Source organism: Dromiciops gliroides, chromosome 2 (assembly GCF_019393635.1).
Source record: "Dromiciops gliroides isolate mDroGli1 chromosome 2, mDroGli1.pri, whole genome shotgun sequence".
Classification (NCBI taxonomy): Eukaryota; Metazoa; Chordata; class Mammalia; order Microbiotheria; family Microbiotheriidae; genus Dromiciops; species Dromiciops gliroides.
Genome location: NC_057862.1, coordinates 225,351,651 through 225,373,720, shown reverse-complemented (window position 1 = coordinate 225,373,720; position 22,070 = coordinate 225,351,651). Strand labels below are relative to the sequence as shown.

The 22,070-nt window shown below is 35.9% G+C and overlaps 1 protein-coding gene across 1 annotated transcript; it reads left to right on the top strand.

Moving 5' to 3' along the window:
• Positions 1-1,810: 1,810 nt before the first annotated feature.
• Positions 1,811-2,122, top strand: LOC122738614 (myosin light polypeptide 6-like). Its single transcript, XM_043980606.1, has one exon. The coding sequence runs from the start codon at positions 1,811-1,813 to the stop codon at positions 2,120-2,122; it is 312 nt and encodes a 103-aa protein (XP_043836541.1).
• Positions 2,123-22,070: the final 19,948 nt, after the last annotated feature.

Genomic DNA, 22,070 nt, shown 5'->3' with positions numbered 1-22,070 from the left:
ACAAAATGAAGTTAATGACCTTGCACAGCCCTCCCTCACTTTAATCCTATTCACTGCAAGCCATGAAGTCACTCCAATGTCATCGTCGTCTTCAAGGACAAAGGCAGACAACAACAACAACAACCTCACACATAGTAGGCACTTTTTCAACTTATTGATTGAATATCATTAATTTTCTTTATAATATCTCATGTTAGTTTATGCATTTAAAAACATTCTGAGAAATGGTCCATAGGCTTCACCAAAAATACAAAGGGATACATGACAAAAAAAGATTTAAGAACTGGTAAACTCAATTTCTTTTTTTCCTATTTTGGACTTTATTAAATCTTATTTTTCTCCCAATTAGATGTAAAAACAATGTTAACATCTATTAAAACTACATTCCAAATTTTCTTCCTCCCTCACTGCCCATCCCCTACTCTTAAGAACTCAAGCAATTCAATATAAGTTATACATGTGTAGTCATGCAAAATATTTCCACATTAGTCAGGTTGGGAAAGAAAACTGAGACAAATGTAAGAAAAAGAAACAAAAATGCTTCAATCTCTGTTCGGACACTTTCAGTTCTTTCTTTGGAGAAAGACTGATTTTTTTATAAGTCATTCAGAATAGTCTTGGATAATTACATTGCCGAGAATAGCCAAGTCATTCACAGCTGATTATCTTGCAATATTACTTTTACTTTGTATACAGTACATGTCCCTTTGCAATAGCTCCTGTAAGTCTTTCCAGGTTTTTCTGAAAGTATCCTGCTCATCATTTCTCATACCACAATAGTGTTCCATCATAATCTCATCCCATAATTTGTTGTGCCATTCTCCAGTTAATGGACATGTGGTAAAAAGTGAAAGCTTTTAACTAAGATTTAAGAGTTTGTTAGCAATAACTGAAGGATGCCAGTTTTTGAAGGACTGTCTTTTTGGGGAGGAAACCGTGATGAACAGTCATGCGTCTGCTAAGCACTCCACTTCTGGGGTGCCAGCTTAAAAACCGAGGAGAGAATGGAAGTGGTGTCTCTAGCTCTGCACACACACACTGACTCAGGGCTGACTCAGGTTTGACAGCGTGGTCCTTGGTGATTGCCCTAGCACGTGCTTGACACAGCTCTCAGCCTCAGAGGTGGCCTTGGGATTTGGTGAGTTCTATACCGAATATAGACTAAGCTTAGATCTAAGACTATTTATTTGTATTTCTACTTTCCTATTTCTCTAATCAGCATCACCTTGTTTGTTGGCTAATTAATTCCCAAACAATAAAAGCTAAGTAATCCATCTCTAACTAAAGCTCAGAGGCTTCTTTCCCTTACTGGTCTGGGAGATATATAAGGGAAAGGTTAAAGGGGAGTTTAATGCTCTTATATCCAATTTTAAATCTCACAGACATCTCTTCAATTTCAAATTCTTTGCATAGAAAAGGGCTGCCATAAATATTTTTTGTCTCTATAGGTCCTATAAGGTTTTGTTTTCTTATCTCTTTTTATACTGACACAGTGCTATTATTAAGTCAAAAAGTATGCATGGTTTTATAGACCTTTGGCCATAGTTCCAAATTGCTCTACAGAATGTTTGAATCAGTTTACAACTCCACCAATAAGCCATTAATGTCACATTTTCCCCATATCCGCTAGAACATTGGTAATTTTTCCTATGATGTCCTAATATCCACTCCAATATGTATGAGGTAGTACCACAGAATTGTTTTGACTTACATCATTCTAATCAATGGTGAGTTAGAGGGATGGAGCCATTACATACAGCAGAAGCAGCAGCAGCAGAGGCAGCAGCAGAAACTGAGCTGAATGGCCAAGATGTGTGACTTCATGGAGGATCAGACTGCTGAGATGAATATGAAGGTGTTGGACTTTGAACGCTTTCTGCCAATGCTGCAGACCGTAGCAAAGAATAAGGACCAGGGCACATATGAAGACTATGTAGAGGGGCTTCGGGTGTTTGATAAGGAAGGGAATGGTACAGTCATGGGTGCTGAAATACGACTCGTCCTTATCACTCTGGGTGAGAAGATGACTGAGGAAGAAGTGGAAGTGTTGGTGGTAGGGCATGAGGACAGCAACAGTTGTATCAACTATGAAGAACTAGTCCGGATGGTGCTGAATGGCTGAAAACAAGTCCCCTTTCCACAAAGAATCCCCTAACTTTCTCAATGTGAAAATGATCCTCTTGCCCCTGAAGCAACTAACTATATTGTCAGGGTTACCAATGTCCTTCCTTCCAACCCCCACCACATGTCCTCTTTGGCCTACCTGCTCTCTGCTTGCACCAAATTAAAATTGCTAACTGCTCCTAAAAAAAAATAGTGAGTTAGAGCATTTTTTTTTCTATATGGCTATAGTTAGCTTTGATTATTTCATCTAAAACTGTTCGTATCTTTTGATCATTTATCAATTGGGGAATGGCTCTTCTTTTATTAAATTTGACTCAGTTTTCTATGTGTTTGGGAAATGAGGCCTTATCAGACAAATATGCTTCAAAACCTTTTCATAGTTACTATTGCTAACTGAATTTCCCTTTATCCTACTCCATCCCTTCATCATTTACTCTATTCTCTATGTCCTTTCACCCTTTCCCTCCTCAAAGGTGTTTTGCTTCTGAATGCCCTCTCCCCAAATCTGCCCTTCCTTCTATCACACCCCCCCTTATCTTCTTCCTCTCCTACTTTCCTGTATGGTATGATAGAACATTATACCCAACTGAATGTGTATGTTATTCCCTCTTTGAGCCATTTCTGATGACAGTAAGGTTAACTCACTCCCCAGTACCTCCCCCATCTTCCCCTCCAGTAGATAAGATTCTTTTTTATCTGAGATACTTTACCCCATTCCATCTCTCCCATTCAGTTTCTCCTAGTATATTCCTCTCTCACCCCTTAATTTTATTTTTTTAATATATCATCCCTTCTTACTCAATTCACACCTGTGCCCTTGGGCTAAATATGGTCCATCCACCTGCCCTAATAATGAAAAAGTTCTTCTGAGATAAAGGTATCATGTAAAAATGAAAAAAAAAAAAAGCTTAACCTTTAAATATCCCTTATGGTTTCTTCTGATAATTACCTCTAGAGTCTTGTATCTGAAAGTCAAATTTTCTATTCAGCTCAGGTCTTTCCATCAAGAATGCCTGAAAGTCCTCTCATTCATTGAAATCCCATTATCCCCATGAAAGATTATACAGAGTTTTGCTGGGTAGGTAATTTTTTATTGTAATCCCAGTTCCTTTGCCTTCCAGAATATAATATTCCAAGCTCTTTGATCATTTCATGTAGAAGCTTTTAAATCTTGTGTTATTCAGAATGTGGCTCTACAGTATTTGAATTGTTTCTTTCTGGCTGCTTGCAGTATTTTCTCCTTGACCTGGGAGTTCTGGATTTTGGTAATAATATTCTTTGGAGTTTTAATTTTTGGATCTTTTAAAGGAGGTGATTGGTGGATTCTTTCAATTTCTATTTTACCTTCTACTTCTAGAATATCAGGGCAATTTCCCCTGACATTTCCTTACAAGATGATGTCCAAGTTCTCTTTTTGAGCACGATGTTGAGGTACTGCAATAAATTTTCAAATTATCTCTCCTGGATCTATTTTCCAAGTCAGTTGTTTTTCCAATGGCATATTTCAAATTGCCTTCTATTTTTCATGCTTTTAGCTTTGCTTTATTGTTTCTTGATTTCTCATACAGTCATTATTTTCCATTTGCACAATCCTAACTTTTAAAGACTTATTTCTTCGGAGAGCTTTTGTACTACCTTTTCCATTTGGCCAATTCAGCTTTCCAAAGCATTCTTTTCCTACTTGGCTTTTTATATCTCTTTACCATTTGACTTAGTCTATTTTTTAAGGTGTCATCTTTTTCAGTATTTTTTGTGTCTCCTTTACCAAGGTGTTGAATTTTTTCATGATTTTCTTGCATTATTCTAATTTCTCTTTCCATTTTTTTCCTCTACCTCTTTTAATTTATTTTCAAAGTCCTTTTTGAGTATTTCTATGGCCTGAGACCAATTCATATTTTTATTGGAAGCTTTGGATATAGGAGCTTTGACTTTGTTATCTTTATCTGATGGTCTATTTTGATCTTCCTGTGACCATACAAACTTTCTTTGGTATTTTTTTATTTTACTCATTTTCCAGTCTATTTCTTGACTTTTGACTCTTTATTAAAGTGGTGCACTGCTTCCAGGGTGGAGGGCACACTGTCCCAACCTTAAGGGTGTTTGTGAAGCTTTTTTGAGAGATATTCCTAGGAATTTTAAGTTTTTAGTTCCTCCAAGGTGGTGTGACTTAAGGAAAGGTATATTCACTACTCTTCTGGCTTGTGCTCTAGTCTGGAAGCAACTACAGGCCTCCTTTTCTTTCTTTCTTTTTTTTTGTGGGGCAATGGGATTTGCCCAGGGTCACACAGCTGGTAAGTGTCAAGAGTCTGAGGCAGGATTTGAACTCAGGTACTCCTCAATCCAGGGATGGTGCTTTATCCACTGTGCCACCTAGCCGCCCCCAGGCCTCCTTTTCTGTTCTGGAACTATGAACAAAATCCCACTCCACTGTGGCTACAAGCTCTTATGTGCTTGTGCTTCTTACCTGTCTGGGACCGCAACCCAGGACTGTGACCTGGATCTGAGTATGGACAAAACAACAGTGTTCTGCCTCAGTGCTGGCAAAGAGATCACTGTAATCTCTTTTTTGGCCAATTGTTCAACCTCCTTACCTTCTGTGGGTTGAGTTCCAGAAGCAGTTACTGCTGTGGCTGATTCAGAGGCTCCCAAAGCCTGATTCTGGAGCTGGGGCTGTGCTGGCACAGCTTACACTGAGCTGTGCCCAACTCTCACCATGGTACAATAGACATTTCCTGATGATCTTCTAAGTTGTCTTTGGCTTGAAAATTATTGCACCCTGTCTTTGTGTGGGATCTGCTGTTTCACAAATTGTCTTATGGCATTATTTGAAGGAATTTAGAGAGGTCTTGGGGAAAGCTCAGGAAAGTCACTGCCTTTCCTCCACCACCTTGACTCTTCCTGCTAAACCAAATTATTTGTAAGATTTCTTTACTGGTAGATCACACAAGACCTTTGAGCCTATGAAATAGAAACTAGTAAGAAATTTAGAAAAATCACAATTAATGGATTTTACTGTTTCCTGGTGGTTAATGGGGGATAGCCAAAGGTGAATTAATTGGGATTAATTGGGTTGAATATCATTATGTAAAAAATGTAAAATATGCCATGTATTTTCTCTACAGAGATTTTATTTTTTTAAATTAATTAATTAATTTAAGTTTTCAACCTTTGTTTAGATAAGATTTCCAATTTCCAATTTTTCTCCCCCGCTTCCAACCCTTCCCCTCTCCCCCCTCTCCTAGAAAGCAGGTAATCTGATATAGGTTATTTTTATATATAAATAACATTGAACATATTTCTGCATTAGTCATGTTATACAAGAAGAATCAGAGCAAAAAGGAAAAACCTCAAAAAAAGAAAAACAGCACCAAAAACAAAAGAAATAGTATGGTCCAATCAGCATCCATATTTCACAGTTCCCTTTTTTTTCTGGATTTGGAGAGTCTTTTCCATCATTAGTCCTTTGGAACTTTCTAATACTGTTGGATTGGTGAGAAGAATCTAGTCTATCTATCACAGTTGATCTATACACAATGTTGATGATACTGTGAACAATGTTCTCCTGGTTCTGCTCATCTCACTCATAATCATCCCATGCAAGACCCTCCAGGTTTCTCTGAACTCCTTCTGCTTATACTTTCTTTTCTTTTTTTTTTTTTTGTTTGTTCTTTGGTGAGGCGTTTGGGATTAAGTGACTTGCCCAGGGTCACACAGCTAGTAATTGTTAAGTATCTGAGGACAGATTTGAACTCAGGTTCTCTTGAATCCAGGGCTGCTGCTCTATCCACTGCACCACCTAGCTGCTCATCATTTCTTACAGCACAATAGTAGTCCATTACATTCATATACCACAACTTGTCCAGTCGTTCCCCAATTGATGGTCATCCCCTCAACTTCCAATTCCTTGCCACCACAAAAAGAGCAACTAGAAATACTTTTGTACATGTGGGTCCTTTCCCTTTTTCATGATCTCTTTGGGAAAAAAGACCCAAAAGTGGTATTGCTGAGTCAAAGGGTATGCACAGCTTTATAGCCCTTTGGGCATAATTCCAAATTGCTCTCCAGAATGGTTGCATCAGTTCACATCTCCACCAACAATTCATTAGCGTTCTAATTTTTCCACAGCTTCTCCAACATTTATTATTTTCCTTTTTTGTCATTTTAGCCAATCTGATAGGTGTCAGGTGGTACCTCAGAGTTGTTTTAATTTGCATCTCTCTAATCAATAGTGATTTAGAGCATTTTTTTTTCATATAGCAGTAGAAAGCTTTGATTTCTTCATCAGAAAACTGCCTGTTCATATCCTTTGACCATTTCTCAATTGGGGAATGACTTGGATTCTTATAAGTTTGATTTAGTTCCCTATATATTTTAGATATGAGGCCTTTATCAGAAGTAGTAGCAATAAAAATGGTTTCCCAGATTTCTGCCTCCCTTCTAATTTTGGATGCATTGCTTCTGTTTGTACAAATTTTTTTTAAATTAAATGTAATCAAAATGATCCATTTTGCATTTCATAATATTCTCTATCTCTTCTTTGGTCATAAACTGTTCTCCTTTCCAAATATCTGAAAGGTAGACTATTCCTTCCTCTCCAATTTACCTAAGGTATCACCTCTTATGTCTAAATCATGTACACATTTTGACCTTATTTTAGTATAAGGTGTAAGATGTTGGTCTATGCCTAATTTCTGCCATATTATCTTCCAGTTTTCTCAGCAGTTTTTTCAAATACTGAGTTCCTATCCCAGAAGCTGGAGTCTTTGGGTTTATCAAACACTACATTACTAGTGTCATTTACTACTGTATTTCCTGTGCCTAGCCTATTCCATTGATCTTCCACTCTATTTCTTAGCCAGTACCAGATATTTTTGATTACTGCCATTTTATAGTAAAGCTCCAGATTTGGTACAGCTAACCCACCTTCCTGTGCACTTTTTTCATTATTTCCCTTGATAATATTCTTGACTTTTTGTTTTTCCAGATGAATTTTGTTATTATTTTTTCTAGCTCTATAAAACAATTTTTAGGTAGTCTGATTGATATGGCATTAAATAAGTAAATTAATTTAGGTAGAATTGTCATTTTTACTATATTAGCTCTGCCTATCCATGAGCAATTGCTATCTTTCCAATTATTTAGATCTGATTTTATTTGTGTGAAATGTGTTTGGTAATTGTGTTCATAGAGTTCCTGGGTTTGTCTTGGCAAGTAGACTCCCAAGTATTTTATATTATCTACCATTACTTTAAATGGAATTTCTCTTTCTATCTCTTGCTGCTGGACTTTGTTGGTCATGTATAGAAATGCTGATGATTTATGTGGTTTTATTTTATATCCTGCTACTTTGCTAAAGTTGTTAATTGTTTCAAGTAATTTTTCAGTTGATTCTCTAGGATTCTCTACATATACCATCAAATCATCTGCAGTGATAGTTTTGTTTCCTCCTTGCCTATTCTAATTCCTTTAATTCCTTTTTCTTCTATGATTGCTAAAGCTCACATTTCTAGTACAATATTAAATAATAGAGGTGATAATGGACATCCCTGTTTCACCCCTGATCTTATTGGGAAGGCCTCTAACTTATCTTCATTGCATATAATGCTTGCTGATGTTTTTAGGTTCTATAGAGATTTTAAAAGAATTAAACTCAAGAAGAAATTGTTCATGAAACTATTAAGAAGCAATGCTCCTAAAAGAATAGACTACTGCAGTTGGAATAACAAAGAATTGGTTTACTCACTGAAACATACTAGATTTGTGTTGATGGGCAAGTCAGTAAAACTTTCCTATATTCACTTTTCTCATCTGAAAAAAGGGATAACAATGTTCATAATAATTATCCGACAGAATATTTCTGAATCTCAAGTGTGAAAATCTATATAAAGTGTTTTGAAAAATGTTAATGCTAGCTTAATATCAGTTTCAACATTATATGCATCCCAGTAATAAGATTGATAATATATTTAGCCCTTTTTGTATCAAGGTTTATCACATATCTCTAATAGATTCCTGTGTCAACCCTCTATAAAATGTAGGGACATAATGCTAAACAAGAACTCAGTGAATACATTTTTAAAACACACTGATATTTTATTATTCAGATAGCTTTTTTCTGATGACATAGCTAAAAAGAGCTGTAATCAAATGAATATAGAGTGAAGATATTCCTTAAGGAATATCACTCACTTTCATAAGATTTTTCAAGTAAGCCTTCAATGAGAATTTAAATAATCAATATGTGAAATCATTCTCTAATAAGTATTTGTAATAAAGAAATTTCATATTGTTTGTAAAATCAACAACCATTTATTTTAGGTAGCAGATATAAAAAATTTAGTATAGAGTACTACTAATATAGACTGGCCCACCTCAGCATATTTATGTGTAGCACTAATGTTTGCAGAGAGAGCCAATAAATTCCTTATGAAAATAGTATACATTTTAGAATCATAGAATTTCAGAGCTGGAGTATCAAGCCTACCCTTCTCATTTTCAAGTAAAGAAATGTGGGTTAGGAAGGGGAAATTACTTCCCAAAGTCACATGAGAAAACATGAATATGACAAAGTAGGACCAAGGTCTTTAGACTTCCAGTTCAGTATTTTTGCCCCATGCTGCATGCTACCATATTCATTCCTCTCCAAGTTGCCCCTGCTGACTGATTTCCATAGGATTTTCTAAACACTGTCATAGAAATCACTTCTCCCTGGAAAGTCCTGCTACTTTTGAATATTTCACATAAAGGAAGTTCCCTTTATCCATGTCATCTTCCTCTAATTGCCCAGATCCTCTCAGAACCTGCATTTTTATGAGGAGGTCCAAGTCAAGCAGGTCTTTATTCTTCTCCAGACTGTGCTCTTCATTCATCTCCACATGACTTTCTCTACTGTGTCCCCCAGTAGGAAGATTTACCATTACTCCTCCTTTTTAATCTCCTTTTTGTTGTTTTTCCATGTTCAGAAGTTATCTTCTTTTCAGTCTTATTGATTGTATTACTATTCCTAGTGCTTAAGAAATGTTAATCGAATTTACTTAACTTTTCAAAAACTGGAACAAATAACTCCAAGATTCAGGGACCCATAAATACATATTTGGGGAAGCTAGGTAGCATAGTGGATAGGGTGCTAGTCATGGAGTCAGGAAAAGTTGAGTTCAAATTCTTCCCTTGAACACTTACTAACTGTATGACTCTGAGTGAGTTACTTATCCTGTATCTGCCTTTGTTCCAGTAATATGAAATGGGGATGCAAATAACACTTTTATCTAAGGGTTGTTGTGAGGATGAAATGAGCTAATATTCGTAAAGCTCACAATGAAAACAACTACTTATTTCTTAGCCAAGATATAATAAATTTAGGTTGCAGAATGAGGCATGAATTTTTGTATATGATTGATATGGGAGTTTGGTTTGCTTGAATAAGCATAATTGGTTTTTTTTCTTTGTTTGTTTTTAGGTGGATATATACATCGATGTTCATTAGTCTTTCCACGTTTTTCAGGGATTATCCTGTTTGTCATTTCCTATAGCACAAGACCATTCCACTACAATCATATAACACAGCTTTTTCCATCATTCCTCAATTGATGGACATTCCCTTGATTTTCAATTCTTAGCCTCCACCAAGTGTTGCTATAAATATTTTTGTACAATTTCCCCCTTTTCTCTTTTTCATGATTACTATTGTTAACCTGTTTCCCTTCCATCCTATTCCTTTCCCCATGATATTTATTCTATTATCCATCTTCTTTCATCCTATCACTCTTCAAAAGGTATTTGCTTCTGTCTGTCCCCTCTCCCACTCTGCCCTTCCTTCTTTTGTCCCTCTCTCTTTATCCCCTTTCCCTTCTATTTTCCTGCTGTGTTATAGAGATTATTCCACCCAATTGAGGGTGTACATAATTCCCTCCTTGAACCAATTCTAATGAGATTGAGGTCTTTGAGCTAATTCTGATGAGTGTTAGGCTCATTTAGTGCCCAGATTAAACAGATTACTCCACCCAGTTGGGTGTGTCTGTTAGTCCCTCCTTGAGGGAGCTCTGATGAGTTTAAGGTCTTTGAGCCTTTTCTGATGAGTGTAAAATTCATTTACTGCCCTGCTCCTCTCCCATCTCTTCCCCCAATCCCTAAGCCTTTTCTTGTTACTTTCATGTAGGATTTTGCTTCTGCCCTTCCCCCTCCCCCAGTGAATTCCCTTCATCCCTCAATTTAACCCTAAAGATATCATCACCTAGCTAAGTGACACAGTGGACAAAGCATCACCCCTGGACCCAGGGGGATCCCAGCCAAAACCCGGCCTCAGACACAAAACAGTCACCCACTGTATGACCCCAGGTATGTCCCCGAACTCCAATTTTTTATGGTTCTCTAGGGTCTTGCATTTGAACATCAAATTTGGCATTCAGTTTAGGTCTTTTCATCGCAGATATTTGAAGGTCTTCTTTTTCATTGAAGTCCCATTTTTCCGCTGAAAGATTATGCTGAGTTTTGCTGGGTAGGTGATTCTTGGTTGTAATCCCATTTCCTTTGCCCTTTGGAATATCATATTCCATGCCCTCTGGTCCTTTACTGTAGAAGCTGCTAGATCTTGTACTATCCTGACTGGGGCTCCACAGTACTTGAATTCTTTCTTTTTGGCAGCTTGCAATATTTTCTCCTTGACCTGAGAGCTCTGAAATTTGGTTATAATATTCCTAGGAGTTTTCCTTTTGGGATCTCTTTCTGGAGGTGATCGGTGCATTCTTTCAATTTCTATTTTAGCTTCTTCATCTAGAATTTCAGGGCAATTTTCCCTGAGAATATCTTGGAAGATGATTTCTAAGCTCTTTCTTTGATCATGGTTTTCAGGTAGACCAATAATTTTCAAATTATCACCCCTGGACCTATTTTTCAGGTCAGCAGTTTTTCCCAGAAGATATTTCACATTGGCCTCTATTTTTTTTATTCATTTGGATTTGCTTTATTGTGTCTTGGTTTCTCATAAAGTCACTGGCTTCCATTTGTTCAATCCTAATTCTTAGGCAATTATTTTCATCAGAGAGCTTTTGTACCTCCTTTTCCATTTGACTTTTCAAGCTGTTGACTTTTTTCTCATGTCTTTCCTGTATCACCCTCATTTCTCTTTCCATTTTTTTCCTCTACCTCTCTAACTTTATCTTCAAAGTCCTTTTTGAACAACTCTATGGCCTGAGACCAAGTCGTATTTTTCTTGGAAGCTTTAGATATAGGGGCCCTGATGTTGACATCTTCCTCTGAGGGTGCCCCTTGGTCTTCCTTGTTACTGGAGAAACGTTATATGGTCCTCACCTTTCTCCGTCAGCTCATCTTGCCTTTCTTTTACTAGACTTTTAGCTCCTTAAAGTGGGGCACTGTTCCTGGTCTGCAGTATCCCAAGCTTAAGAAGTCCCAGGTGGTATGATTTAAGGAGAATCAGGTTCTTCACTCACCTGCCCTGTTCCCTGGTCCTTAGATGACTCCAGACCAACTTGCTAATCAACCAGCTTTGTGTGTTGTGGTTGTCAGCTCCAAAGAGCTTGTGCCCCTCCCCGACCTGGGCCACTGCTACTTAAGCCTACCTCCTGGTTCTCAGCATATAAAATCCAAGTTCTGCCTCAACACCAGCATAGACCCCTGTAGTCTCCCCCCTGCCCAGGGTTCAGTCCACTCACCAGACTGTGAGCTTAGTTCCAGACAACACTGGCACTTCAGCTGATTCAGAGACTCTGGGGGTCTGCTTCTCTGGTGAGGCCTTCCTGGGACTGGATCTGTGTCAGGGTGAGCATGGGGTTGGGCTCAACTCCTGTATTAGCACAGCAGGTCCCTCCTTCTGACCTTCCAAGCTGTTCTTGGTTAGAAGATGATTTTAGAACATTCTTCTGTGAATTCTGCTCAAGCATAATTGTTATAAAACTATTTTAAATGTTTTATTATCGAAAAAAAATAATTATTTTTAAAAAGAAAATGAACATGTGCTCTAAACCTACATGGTTTGAGAGGATAGAATTGTTTCCTGCATAAGATATCTTTAGATCATTTAGAAATCCTTTCTGCAGTAACTATTTTGCAGTGGTTTAACTTCTCTAAGAAATGGTGAGAGTCAAATCCAACATTTTTATTTACTCATCAAGATAACAGGATAATGCATTTAGAGCTGGGTCTTAATGTGCTGGTTTCCGAATTTGATTAATAACACACCTGTACATTGGTCAAAAATTGGAAATCGAGGGAAAAAATTGGGAATTAAGGGAATGCCCATCAATTGGGGAATGGCTAAACAAGTTGTAGCATATGGATGCAATGGAATACTATTGTGCTGTGAGAAACAATGAGTAGGAGGATTTCAGAGAAACTTGGAAGGGCTTTCAGGAATTGATGCTGACTGAGAGGAGCAGAATCAGGATAACACTGAACCCAGTAACAGCGACATTGTCTAACGAACAATGGTTTTAGACTTGGCTCTTTTCAGCAGTTCAATGATCCAAAACAATTTCAAAGAACTTATGATAGAAAATGTTCTCAACATCCAGACAAAAGAACTATGGATCATGAATGCAGATTGAACCATACTGTTTCTACATTTGGGCTGTTATTTTTCTTTTGTTTTGTTGCTTCTTTTTTGCGGTTTTCCCCTTGAACTCTAATTCATCTTTTACAATATGACTATTGCAGAAATATGTTTAATGTAATTGTACATATATAACCTATATAAGATTGCTTTCCATCTTGGGAAGTAGGGAGGGAATGGAGGGTGGGAGAAAAAATTGGAACTAAAATCCTATGAATACAAATGTTGAAAACTATCCTTACACATCACTGGAAAATAATAAAATGCGTTTATTTTTTAAAAAATGACACACCTGTATAAACAATAACAACAAAAAAATAGATCATAGTTCTAGAATGTATGTATATACATTTGTTTATAAATCACATGTATATATAAACGTACAAATATATACATATATGTGTGTGTATTGCATCTTGCAGAATACAAAAAGGACTGCTAAAATGAGATAATAAAATAGATATTTTATAATATGATTTATTTACTAAATTTACTAAACCTCTCTTACTAAAATCAGGAATATTTTAGGAAAAACAAAGTAGTTGTTTATGCTTTTTTATTTCTGAAAACGTTAGTTTGACCCTCTGTGATATACTGATTTAAAAATCTGATTCTAAGGTCAACATAGGTTGATATTTGATTTTAGTGGTTATCATAGGCGAAAATATATCTAAAAATGATATGGAGTTCCAAATAAATAAAGTTTAATATCAATTCAATTAACTAAATCATCATGATCAATTATTAGTCCCATTCAGATTTTTTTGTTGAAAATTTATCATTGGTATTTTATTTTTTTTTGTGTGGGGCAATGAGGGTTAAGTGACTTGCTCAGGGTCACACAGCTAGTAAGTGTCAAGTGTCTGATTCTGGATTTGAACTCAGGTCCTCCTGACTCCAGGGCCAGTACTTTATCCACTGTACCACCTAGCTGCCCCTATCATAAGTATTTTTACAAAATAATGAAATGGCATTTTATATATGGAGTGTGTATGTAGGTATAGAAAGCAAAGAAATAACAAAAGGAGTAAGTATTTATATATTGCCTACTATGTCCCAGGGACTGTGCTAAGATTTATATGCTTATTATCTCATATGTGGTTCATAACAACCCAAAAATATATGTGATATAATTGCATACTCCTCAAACACACATATAAATACTATATTAATTCATTTAGATTATATCTACATCATCCATCTACATCCATATAGATACAATGTATACACACATGTGTGGTATGTATATACATGTGTGCAATATATAAACATATGCACACATATATGTGATGCATGCACATGCATATACACATATGCATACACGTATTAAAAGGAGATTCTCATTCTTCCAAAGCTCTTAGTGTGGAAGACAGAATGATTTTGACATTTTTTTAAATTATTTTCTGTTGCTATTTTTATTTTTTAAGTGTTCAGATTTGAGGAGTTTTAAAATAGAAATCCATTTTTTCAGCAAATGTATTTAGATATTTATGTTTTGCCAATCATGATGGACTTGTGATATCATTAGCTACTATCTGAAGGCATGTTATGTACTTATAGTAAAAATATTCATATAAATCTATATTTTCAGTAATCACTGATCTTGTCAACTGCCTCTCATGACTGATTAGATCATTATTTTTTACACCCTAATTTGACAAATTGCTAGTACTACAATTAGGAAAAATGTTAGATCTGCCTTTTTCTTGTTGTTTATGCTTATGCAATTATTCTTTCTTTAGTTCATGGATTCTTCATATGAATCTGTTTAAGTTAGTTCATTTAGGGGGAAGTAGTTTAGCTTAAACCAGATAATATAATCTAGGAATCCACTTAACCAGGAATTGTAGTATGTCTGTAACATACTAAAAGGAAACAAGTGAGGAAGCTAATCAATTCCTGTGCATTGCAGAGCTCCCCTGCTTTTTGCAAGGATACCTTGCACATACTTTACAAAAAAACTTCTAAACCAGGGACTGAGTGTGAGAACTCATATTAATCCTAATCCATTGACAGAATAAATATTAGGCTAGTATAAATTGTCTTTCTCTCTCTCAATATTATGTTTTTCTTTCTATACTTGAAAGAACATCTTCCATAAACACTTTTTAGACTCCTCCTATATAGAATACCTAGTCAAACCCCTCATATTATAGAAATTGGATATCAAAGAAGTTATTACTTACTTCCTCAGACATAAAATCAACAAGATATTTATCACCTCCAAATCTTATATTTTTAATATAAAAGCAAAGCTTACCCAGAAAATTAATTAATTTCAGCTATCTGAGAAATCATGAAAACTATTTTAAAATATTTTATTGGTTCATTTCATTTATCTAATGATGAGCTCTTACACAAATTAACCAGACCCCTAAAACCCAAGTGAATTTTTAAAGAGGTAGTATTATGTAATAAAAAGTAACAAAGAAAAAATAGTTCTAGATTTGGAGTGAGGAAAGCCACTGCTTCAGATCTTGCCTTTGGTAAATATTAGTTGTGTCACCATGCACATGTAATTTCATTTTTTGTGTGGATCAGTTTCTTCTTCTGCAACATGAGGATTAATAATGAAGGTGAAAATAGTTCCTACCTTATAGGGTTATTGTGAGGATCAAATAAAATATTTGTAAAGTACTTAGAACAATCTCTGGTACAGAGTGATTATTAATAAATAAAATTCCCTTCCTTTCCCCTATTGGGTTAATCAAATAATAAAACATTTGAGGTACAAATATGGCAAATAAATGTTTACTGTTTTTATTAAACTATTTACCCAATGGAGGTGCTCAATAACGATCCAGATGCTAAGATTAAAAAAAGGATATCTGTTGCTAGGTGCAACGCTCTTCATTTGATTCACTTAGTATATTCCCTAGAGAACAGGTTAACATCAGCATAGTCTCATATTGTACTTCTGCATACTTGAAATAGATTTTTTTTTAGGAAAGAATTGAGGGTGTCAACATTTAACCATTTTTTCCTTATCTTTTGACCTGCAACACTGCTCACATGACAGTGCCTTAGTGTTTTTTTCTGCTGCACACTTATTTGATAATTTTTACCTAAGAAAGTATTTTTTAAAAAGAAATAAAAAACACAGACCATGCAAAATCAGAGTTTCATCACAAACTTTAACATTTTGCCTAAAATTTAAAAAACCTGTATTCATTAACTCAGTTAATAGCTGGGATTGTCTGTACAACAAAGGAATTTTCCAGTCATGTCACCTTTGTGTTATCATGACATGGAAGTTAACCTGAATTCTACAAGGTCAAACCAGCAGAATATAAAATGTGATATTTTTTCAAATTGTAAATATTTTCAAATGTTGGACTAGTGATGGATCATTTATATGTGTGTATGTGTATACATGCATACATACACACATATGCATAAATACATACATATATACATATGTGTGTATAAACAGCCTAGCTAGGTAAAGAGAAATTAACTGATAAGTTAGTCACAGGGTAATGAGTTTATGTTGCTCCTGCTGCTGCTGCTGCTTCTGCTATCATTTGTTCTAAAAGTTGTAGAATAACACTAACTAAATCATGGAGGCTAAGATTTAACTTAGTACAGGAAATACACTTTTAGGAACAGAAGTTAATTTTGTCCTAATAGGATTTTATCTTTGTTACTGAGTTCCTTCACTAGAACGACTAATCATAAATTGTAACAACAATGGAATTTCCAGATCTAATCTAATAAAAGTAAAATGGAATCGCTAAAATCCTCTAAGTTATTCCACCTGGAGTATATTTCAAAATATTTCAACATGAGGGGCAGCTAGGTGGCACAGTGGATAAAGCACCAGCCCTGGATTGAAGAGGACGTGAGTTCAAATTTGGCCTCAGACACTCAGACATTTGATACTATATATACATATATATATATATACATATATATATATATATATACACATATATATGTATATATATTTCAACATGAGGCTCTACAAATGTGAAGTCTTAATGCTTTATCTCTTTCAGTTAGATCTAATAACATTTATGTAATGCCCCAATATTTATTTATGTGATTTCTGTGCTTTATTTCTAAGGTCTCATTTAATCTTCACAAGAATTCTGGGAGATAGTACTATTTTCCCCATTTTACACTTGAGAAAACTGAGTCTCAGAGATTAAGTGAATTGCATAGGGTCACACAGTTAGTAAGATAATGAACATTTCTTAAGTACTTAATATGTACCTGGTACTATGTTAAGAGCTATGGATACAAAAACAAGCAAAAAGGAAGACAATCTCTGTCCTCAAAAAGCTTATATTCTAATAAGGGAAAACAACAGAAAAAGGAGCTGAAGGAAGGGAGAGGAAAGATGCAGGGAATAAGCCTTTATATACAACCTACTATATCCTGGGTACCATGTTAAGTGCTTTGCAGATATCATCTCCTTTGTCACAAATCTTTCAAAATATCAGTTAGATACTTTCACTTTAGGATTTTATCAAAAGATTTAGTGGATTTTCTTACAATAGCTTTGTGGACAAGATGGGAAATTGTAGACTGTAACATATATAGATGTGTTCAAGACTCCTTAAATAACTAGTCCAAAAAAATATATCCACTAATATGGAGGGAGGTATTTAAAGTGCAACACTTCAGGGTGCTGCCTCTATCCCTGTGTTGTTCACCTTATTAACCAATTATTTCAGTGGGAGTATAGGAAGGCAATTCAGTCAGGTAAGACTCAATAAGTGGAAAGGATTGGAAGTTACAGAAAGTCAGGGTTTCAGCTAGTCATAAAACAAAATGGCTCACAATTAGCATGTTCCAAGAACCATATGGAGGAGCTAAAGTAGTAGTACCTTGTGTTCTTCAAGTAGACATTAAGTGATTAATTGTCATAGATACTATAAAGACAAATTTCTCCTTATGTATGGTTTTAGCTAAATAAAGTTTGAGATTTTTGTGATCCTGTCATTCTTTGGATATGTATTTTTTTCTAGGATTTTTGATTTCTCTTGGTAGGGGGCTCCCAGTGAACAGTTTACTAACACAGATCAATTTCTGTAGGGAACTTCCAGTGAGGAAACTCCCTTTGACAATGCAAATTGCCACCCACTCTGTGCCTTGAAGCCTTAAAAAATAAGGTGAAGCACTAAATCCCATAACTTTTTCAGAATCATATAGCCATGAGTCATTTGATATTTATTCATTCATAAAAGTTACGATGAAGTGGATGCTATCAGAAAAACCTGGAAAGACCCACATGAACTGAAGCAGAAATAAATGTACTGTATACAAAATAATAGCATTAGTGTAAGATGATCTGCTGGGAAGCACATGGCTGTTTTCAGCAAGGCAATGATCCAATATAATGCTGAAGAACTTATGAAAATTACAGTCCATCTACAGAGAAAGAACTGATGATATCTGAAAATAGACTGAAACACATTTTTTTGACAATTCCTTAATCTAAAGTTTTGTTTTTATCAGTTTTCTCTCACAACCTAGATAATGTAGAATTGTTTCCATGACTACTCATATATAATTTATGTTGAATTGTTTGAGTTCTTGGGGTGAGAGTGGGAGAGGAAGGAGGAAGAGAAGTTGGAACACGAAGTTTTGTTCAAAAATGATGTCAAAATTTGCTTTTACATGTAATTTAGAAAATAAAAGTCTAAAAACTTTAAATAATAAAAAAATATATTTATTCATTCAGTTGTTTCCAACTCTGCCGAGCCCCACAAGGGGTTTTCTTGGCAAAGATACTAAAGTGCTTTACCATTTCCTTCTCCAGTGGATTAAGGCAAACAAAAGTTAACTGACTTAATCAGGGTTACAAAGGTAGTTAGTGTATGAGGCCAGGTTTAAATTTAGGTCTTCCTGACTCCAGGCCCAGTGCTCTGTTCATGGAGTCACCTTGTTGCATCCAAGGAAAACAGTGTTAAGTGACTTACCCAAGGTCACAATAAGTAGTAAGTGTCTGAGGATAGATCTCAACTTAGGTCTTCCTTATTCCGGGCCTAATGCTGTATCCATTAAGCCTTCTAGCTACCTCTTCCAAGAGTCAGATGTTGTGCTTGAATCCAGGTCTTTTTTTTTCCCCCAGGGACAATGAGGGTTAAGTGACTTGCCCAGGGTCACACAGCTAGTAAGTGTCAAGTGTCTGAAACCAGATTTGAACTCAGGTCCTCCTGAATCCAGGGCCAGCACTTTATCCACTGATCCACCTAGCTGCCCCCTAATCCAGGTCTTTTTGACTTTGAAGCTAACTCTCCATCCATTATATCATAGTGTATCTCATTAAATTAAAAAAAAAACAATAACACTATTTTCATCTATAACTCACTGGATTGTAGTAAGAAAAGGACTTGTAAAGTTTAAAGTGAATATGAGTGTTTTTTAATCATTTTAAAGTTTCAGTTTCTCTTTATATCAAAACAAGAGGATTGAATTAGAAGACAAGGATCAAGTCAGGTCATTAAGGGTATAATAAATGTCTGTTGTGCTAAACATTTTCTTAAATGCTAGGAATGCAAAGAGAGGAGACAACAAATTAAAAACAAAACAAACAACAACCCCCAAAAAAACAGTTCCTGCTTTCAAGTAGTTTATAGTATTATGTGGGAGACAATATACAAAAGACTACATAAAAACAAGATAAATACAAGATAAATGAGATAATCTCAGAGGGGAAGCCCTAGCATTAAAAGAGAATTGAGGGAGTGGGGAAAATTTCTTACCATAGGTGTAGTTTTAACTGAGAAATAAGGGAACAATTTTAAATCCCAGCTATGTAATTTGGAAATTTTGTGATTCTCAAAAAGGAATTTAATCTCTTTAGCCCATTGCTTACTCATCCAAAAAATGAGAGATTTGAATGTGATTACTCCCATGTTAGCCTGTACTTCTCAATCCTATGATCTGATAGCTTGCACATCAGATTTGCAGATAAGAAGCTAGGAAAGGCATCTAATACATTTATGACAGAATCAAAATGTTGAAAAAAAATCCTGATATCAAATCTATCACTGGGAAGTTTAATAGTGATAATATTAAAGTCCAGCATTTGTGTTCAAAATAATACATAAAATCACAAGATAGGACATATTTGGCCTTTAAGAAATTTATGTGAAAATGATCTTGGGTTCTCTAAGGGCAGCAAGTTCAATATAGGAAAGAAGTGTGATGGGGCAAATTAAAATGATAATTTGATATTGAAAGTGGAGGCAGCTAGGTGGCACAGTGGATAAAGCATCTGCTGTGGATTCAGAAGGACCTGAGTTCAAATCCGACATCAGACACTTGACACTTATTCGCTGTGTGACCCTGGGCAAGTCATTTAACCCTCACTGCCCTGCCTCCCCCCCAAAATATTGAAAGTAGTTGTCAGAGTAAGGTGGCATTTCCACAGTGTTTTAACCTTATTGGACCAAATAGAGAGTCTTGAGTCTTATTGTGGGTATGACATTTTAGCAAGGAATCTAGGGGAGAGCCACCAAGATGGTGAAAATGAAAATGATCATCTCATACAAAAATCTTTTGAAGCAATGAGGGGATGGTTCAGCTTGAAAAAGAAAATTTTTTAGGGGGAACATGATTGTTTTCTTCAAATATTTGAAAGACTATCTTATGGAATAGAAATTCTGCTGATTCTATTTGAATCTACAGTGCCTAAAAAGAGTAATGCAAATATTACATAGAAAAGAAAATTTCCACAAAACATAAAGGGAATAAATGTTCCCAAACAATTCCAAAAATGGAAAGAGCTACCTTCAAAAGTAATGACTTCCCAATTGTGTAAAGCTTCCTGACCACTAATCAGTGATGCTATAAAGGGGATTAATCTTTTGGACAATTAAAAATTGAACTTAATTTCAGAATTGTCTTCCAACTTCAAAATTCTATAGTATTCATTCATCCAGTCTCCATAAAAATGGCTTCAGTGATAAGGAGCTTGCAGCCTCACAATTGACCCAATTCCATATTTTGGATTTCTGAATTATAAGGAAGTATATTTTATTGAAAAAAAAACTTTGTTAAATAGTGGTTCCATACAATTCCATGTGTGAACTTGACAATTCAAACTGAGAATACAATGCTTCCCAACCACTGAGTCCTGTAAAAAAAAAATTAACTATAATTAATCTTAAAAAATGTATAACTGGACTTATATGAAAAATTATAAGTCTAGAAAAATTATAATTGGGCCATAAGTCCCATCTGGGTTGTCATTCAAATGTGAAAATATTTTAACTAGTTTCCTGGGGTCTAATCTAAATGGGGACCTAATCTTACTGGAGGACTGTTGACTAATCTGTGGATGGTTTGACTGGCTGGCTATCTGACTGCTATTAATTTAACATGGGCCGTTTACAAAATTTCTCCACACTGCTTCTAAATTGATAAGCAAACAATTAAGAAGTTTCTTAATTAAATAATCAAAGCAGAATTTAATTTATAAAAATAAATGTAAGAGATGAGGGTTAAGAAATACAAATTATACAAACTGTCTGCTTTTAATACAGTAAGGGCCTTTTCTGCCTCTTGTCTTAGGGTATGCTCCAACTTTCTCCAGCTTTCACTCTTTTTCTCCTTCACTCCAGGTTCCCTGCTTCGCTTTCACTTCTCAGATCCTTTCTTATAACTCCAAGCCCTCTTAACTTTGTTGACACCCCCCCTCCCCCCCTCCCAAAAAGCCCCTTAGCTTTCACACCTCTGTTGCCAACCCCCTGGCGTCTTTGTATTGTAGCCCTTACTCACTTTCTCCAACTTCCTGTACCGTCCACCCCCTTCAGTGTCTCTAGCATTCCTTTTTATTAATGCTCTCTCTCAGGTGAAATCCGGGGCTGGCCGCCCCCAGGGCCAGACGAGCCCGTGCTCCCCGGGCTGAGCTGGAGGGTGAGTGAAGCAAACCCCAGGGTCTCTGAGGGTTTTCGTGCATCCCCCTGCTGTGTGCACAGGCAGCACTGTGGCACAATCATGGCTCGAGGTTTTCGGTTTGCGCAGCTTAGCCCGGCTTAGAGCCTCCCCCACAGCTGAAGCAGAGCGGGAGGGGACCTAGCTCCTCTTACACAGAAAAAACCCCTGAGGGTCTAAGGCTTTTTAATCTCAGCCCAAAGGCAGAGTCCCCAAATCAAAATAAATTTCCACAGTCCCCAAAGGACTTCTCTTTTTCTCAAAAAAGAAAAAGAAAAAGGGATGTTTTGGGCTGTGAATTACATAAATAATTGCTTCAATGCTCCATTTTGTTTTGCTTTCATAAATACCTCCATAGAAAACTCAAATGACAGTGTAGTTGAGGCAGGAGTGGAGAATTTGTGAACAATCAACATTGTTTCAGGGCAAAAGCAAATATGAATAGCAATAACTATTCAGGAGCAATTGTAAAATACAGCATATGTGACCATAA

Coding starts and splice junctions, on each gene's coding strand:
- LOC122738614 (XM_043980606.1), top strand. CDS start 1,811: ATGTGTGACTTCATGGAGGATCAGACTGCTGAGATGAATATGAAGGTG.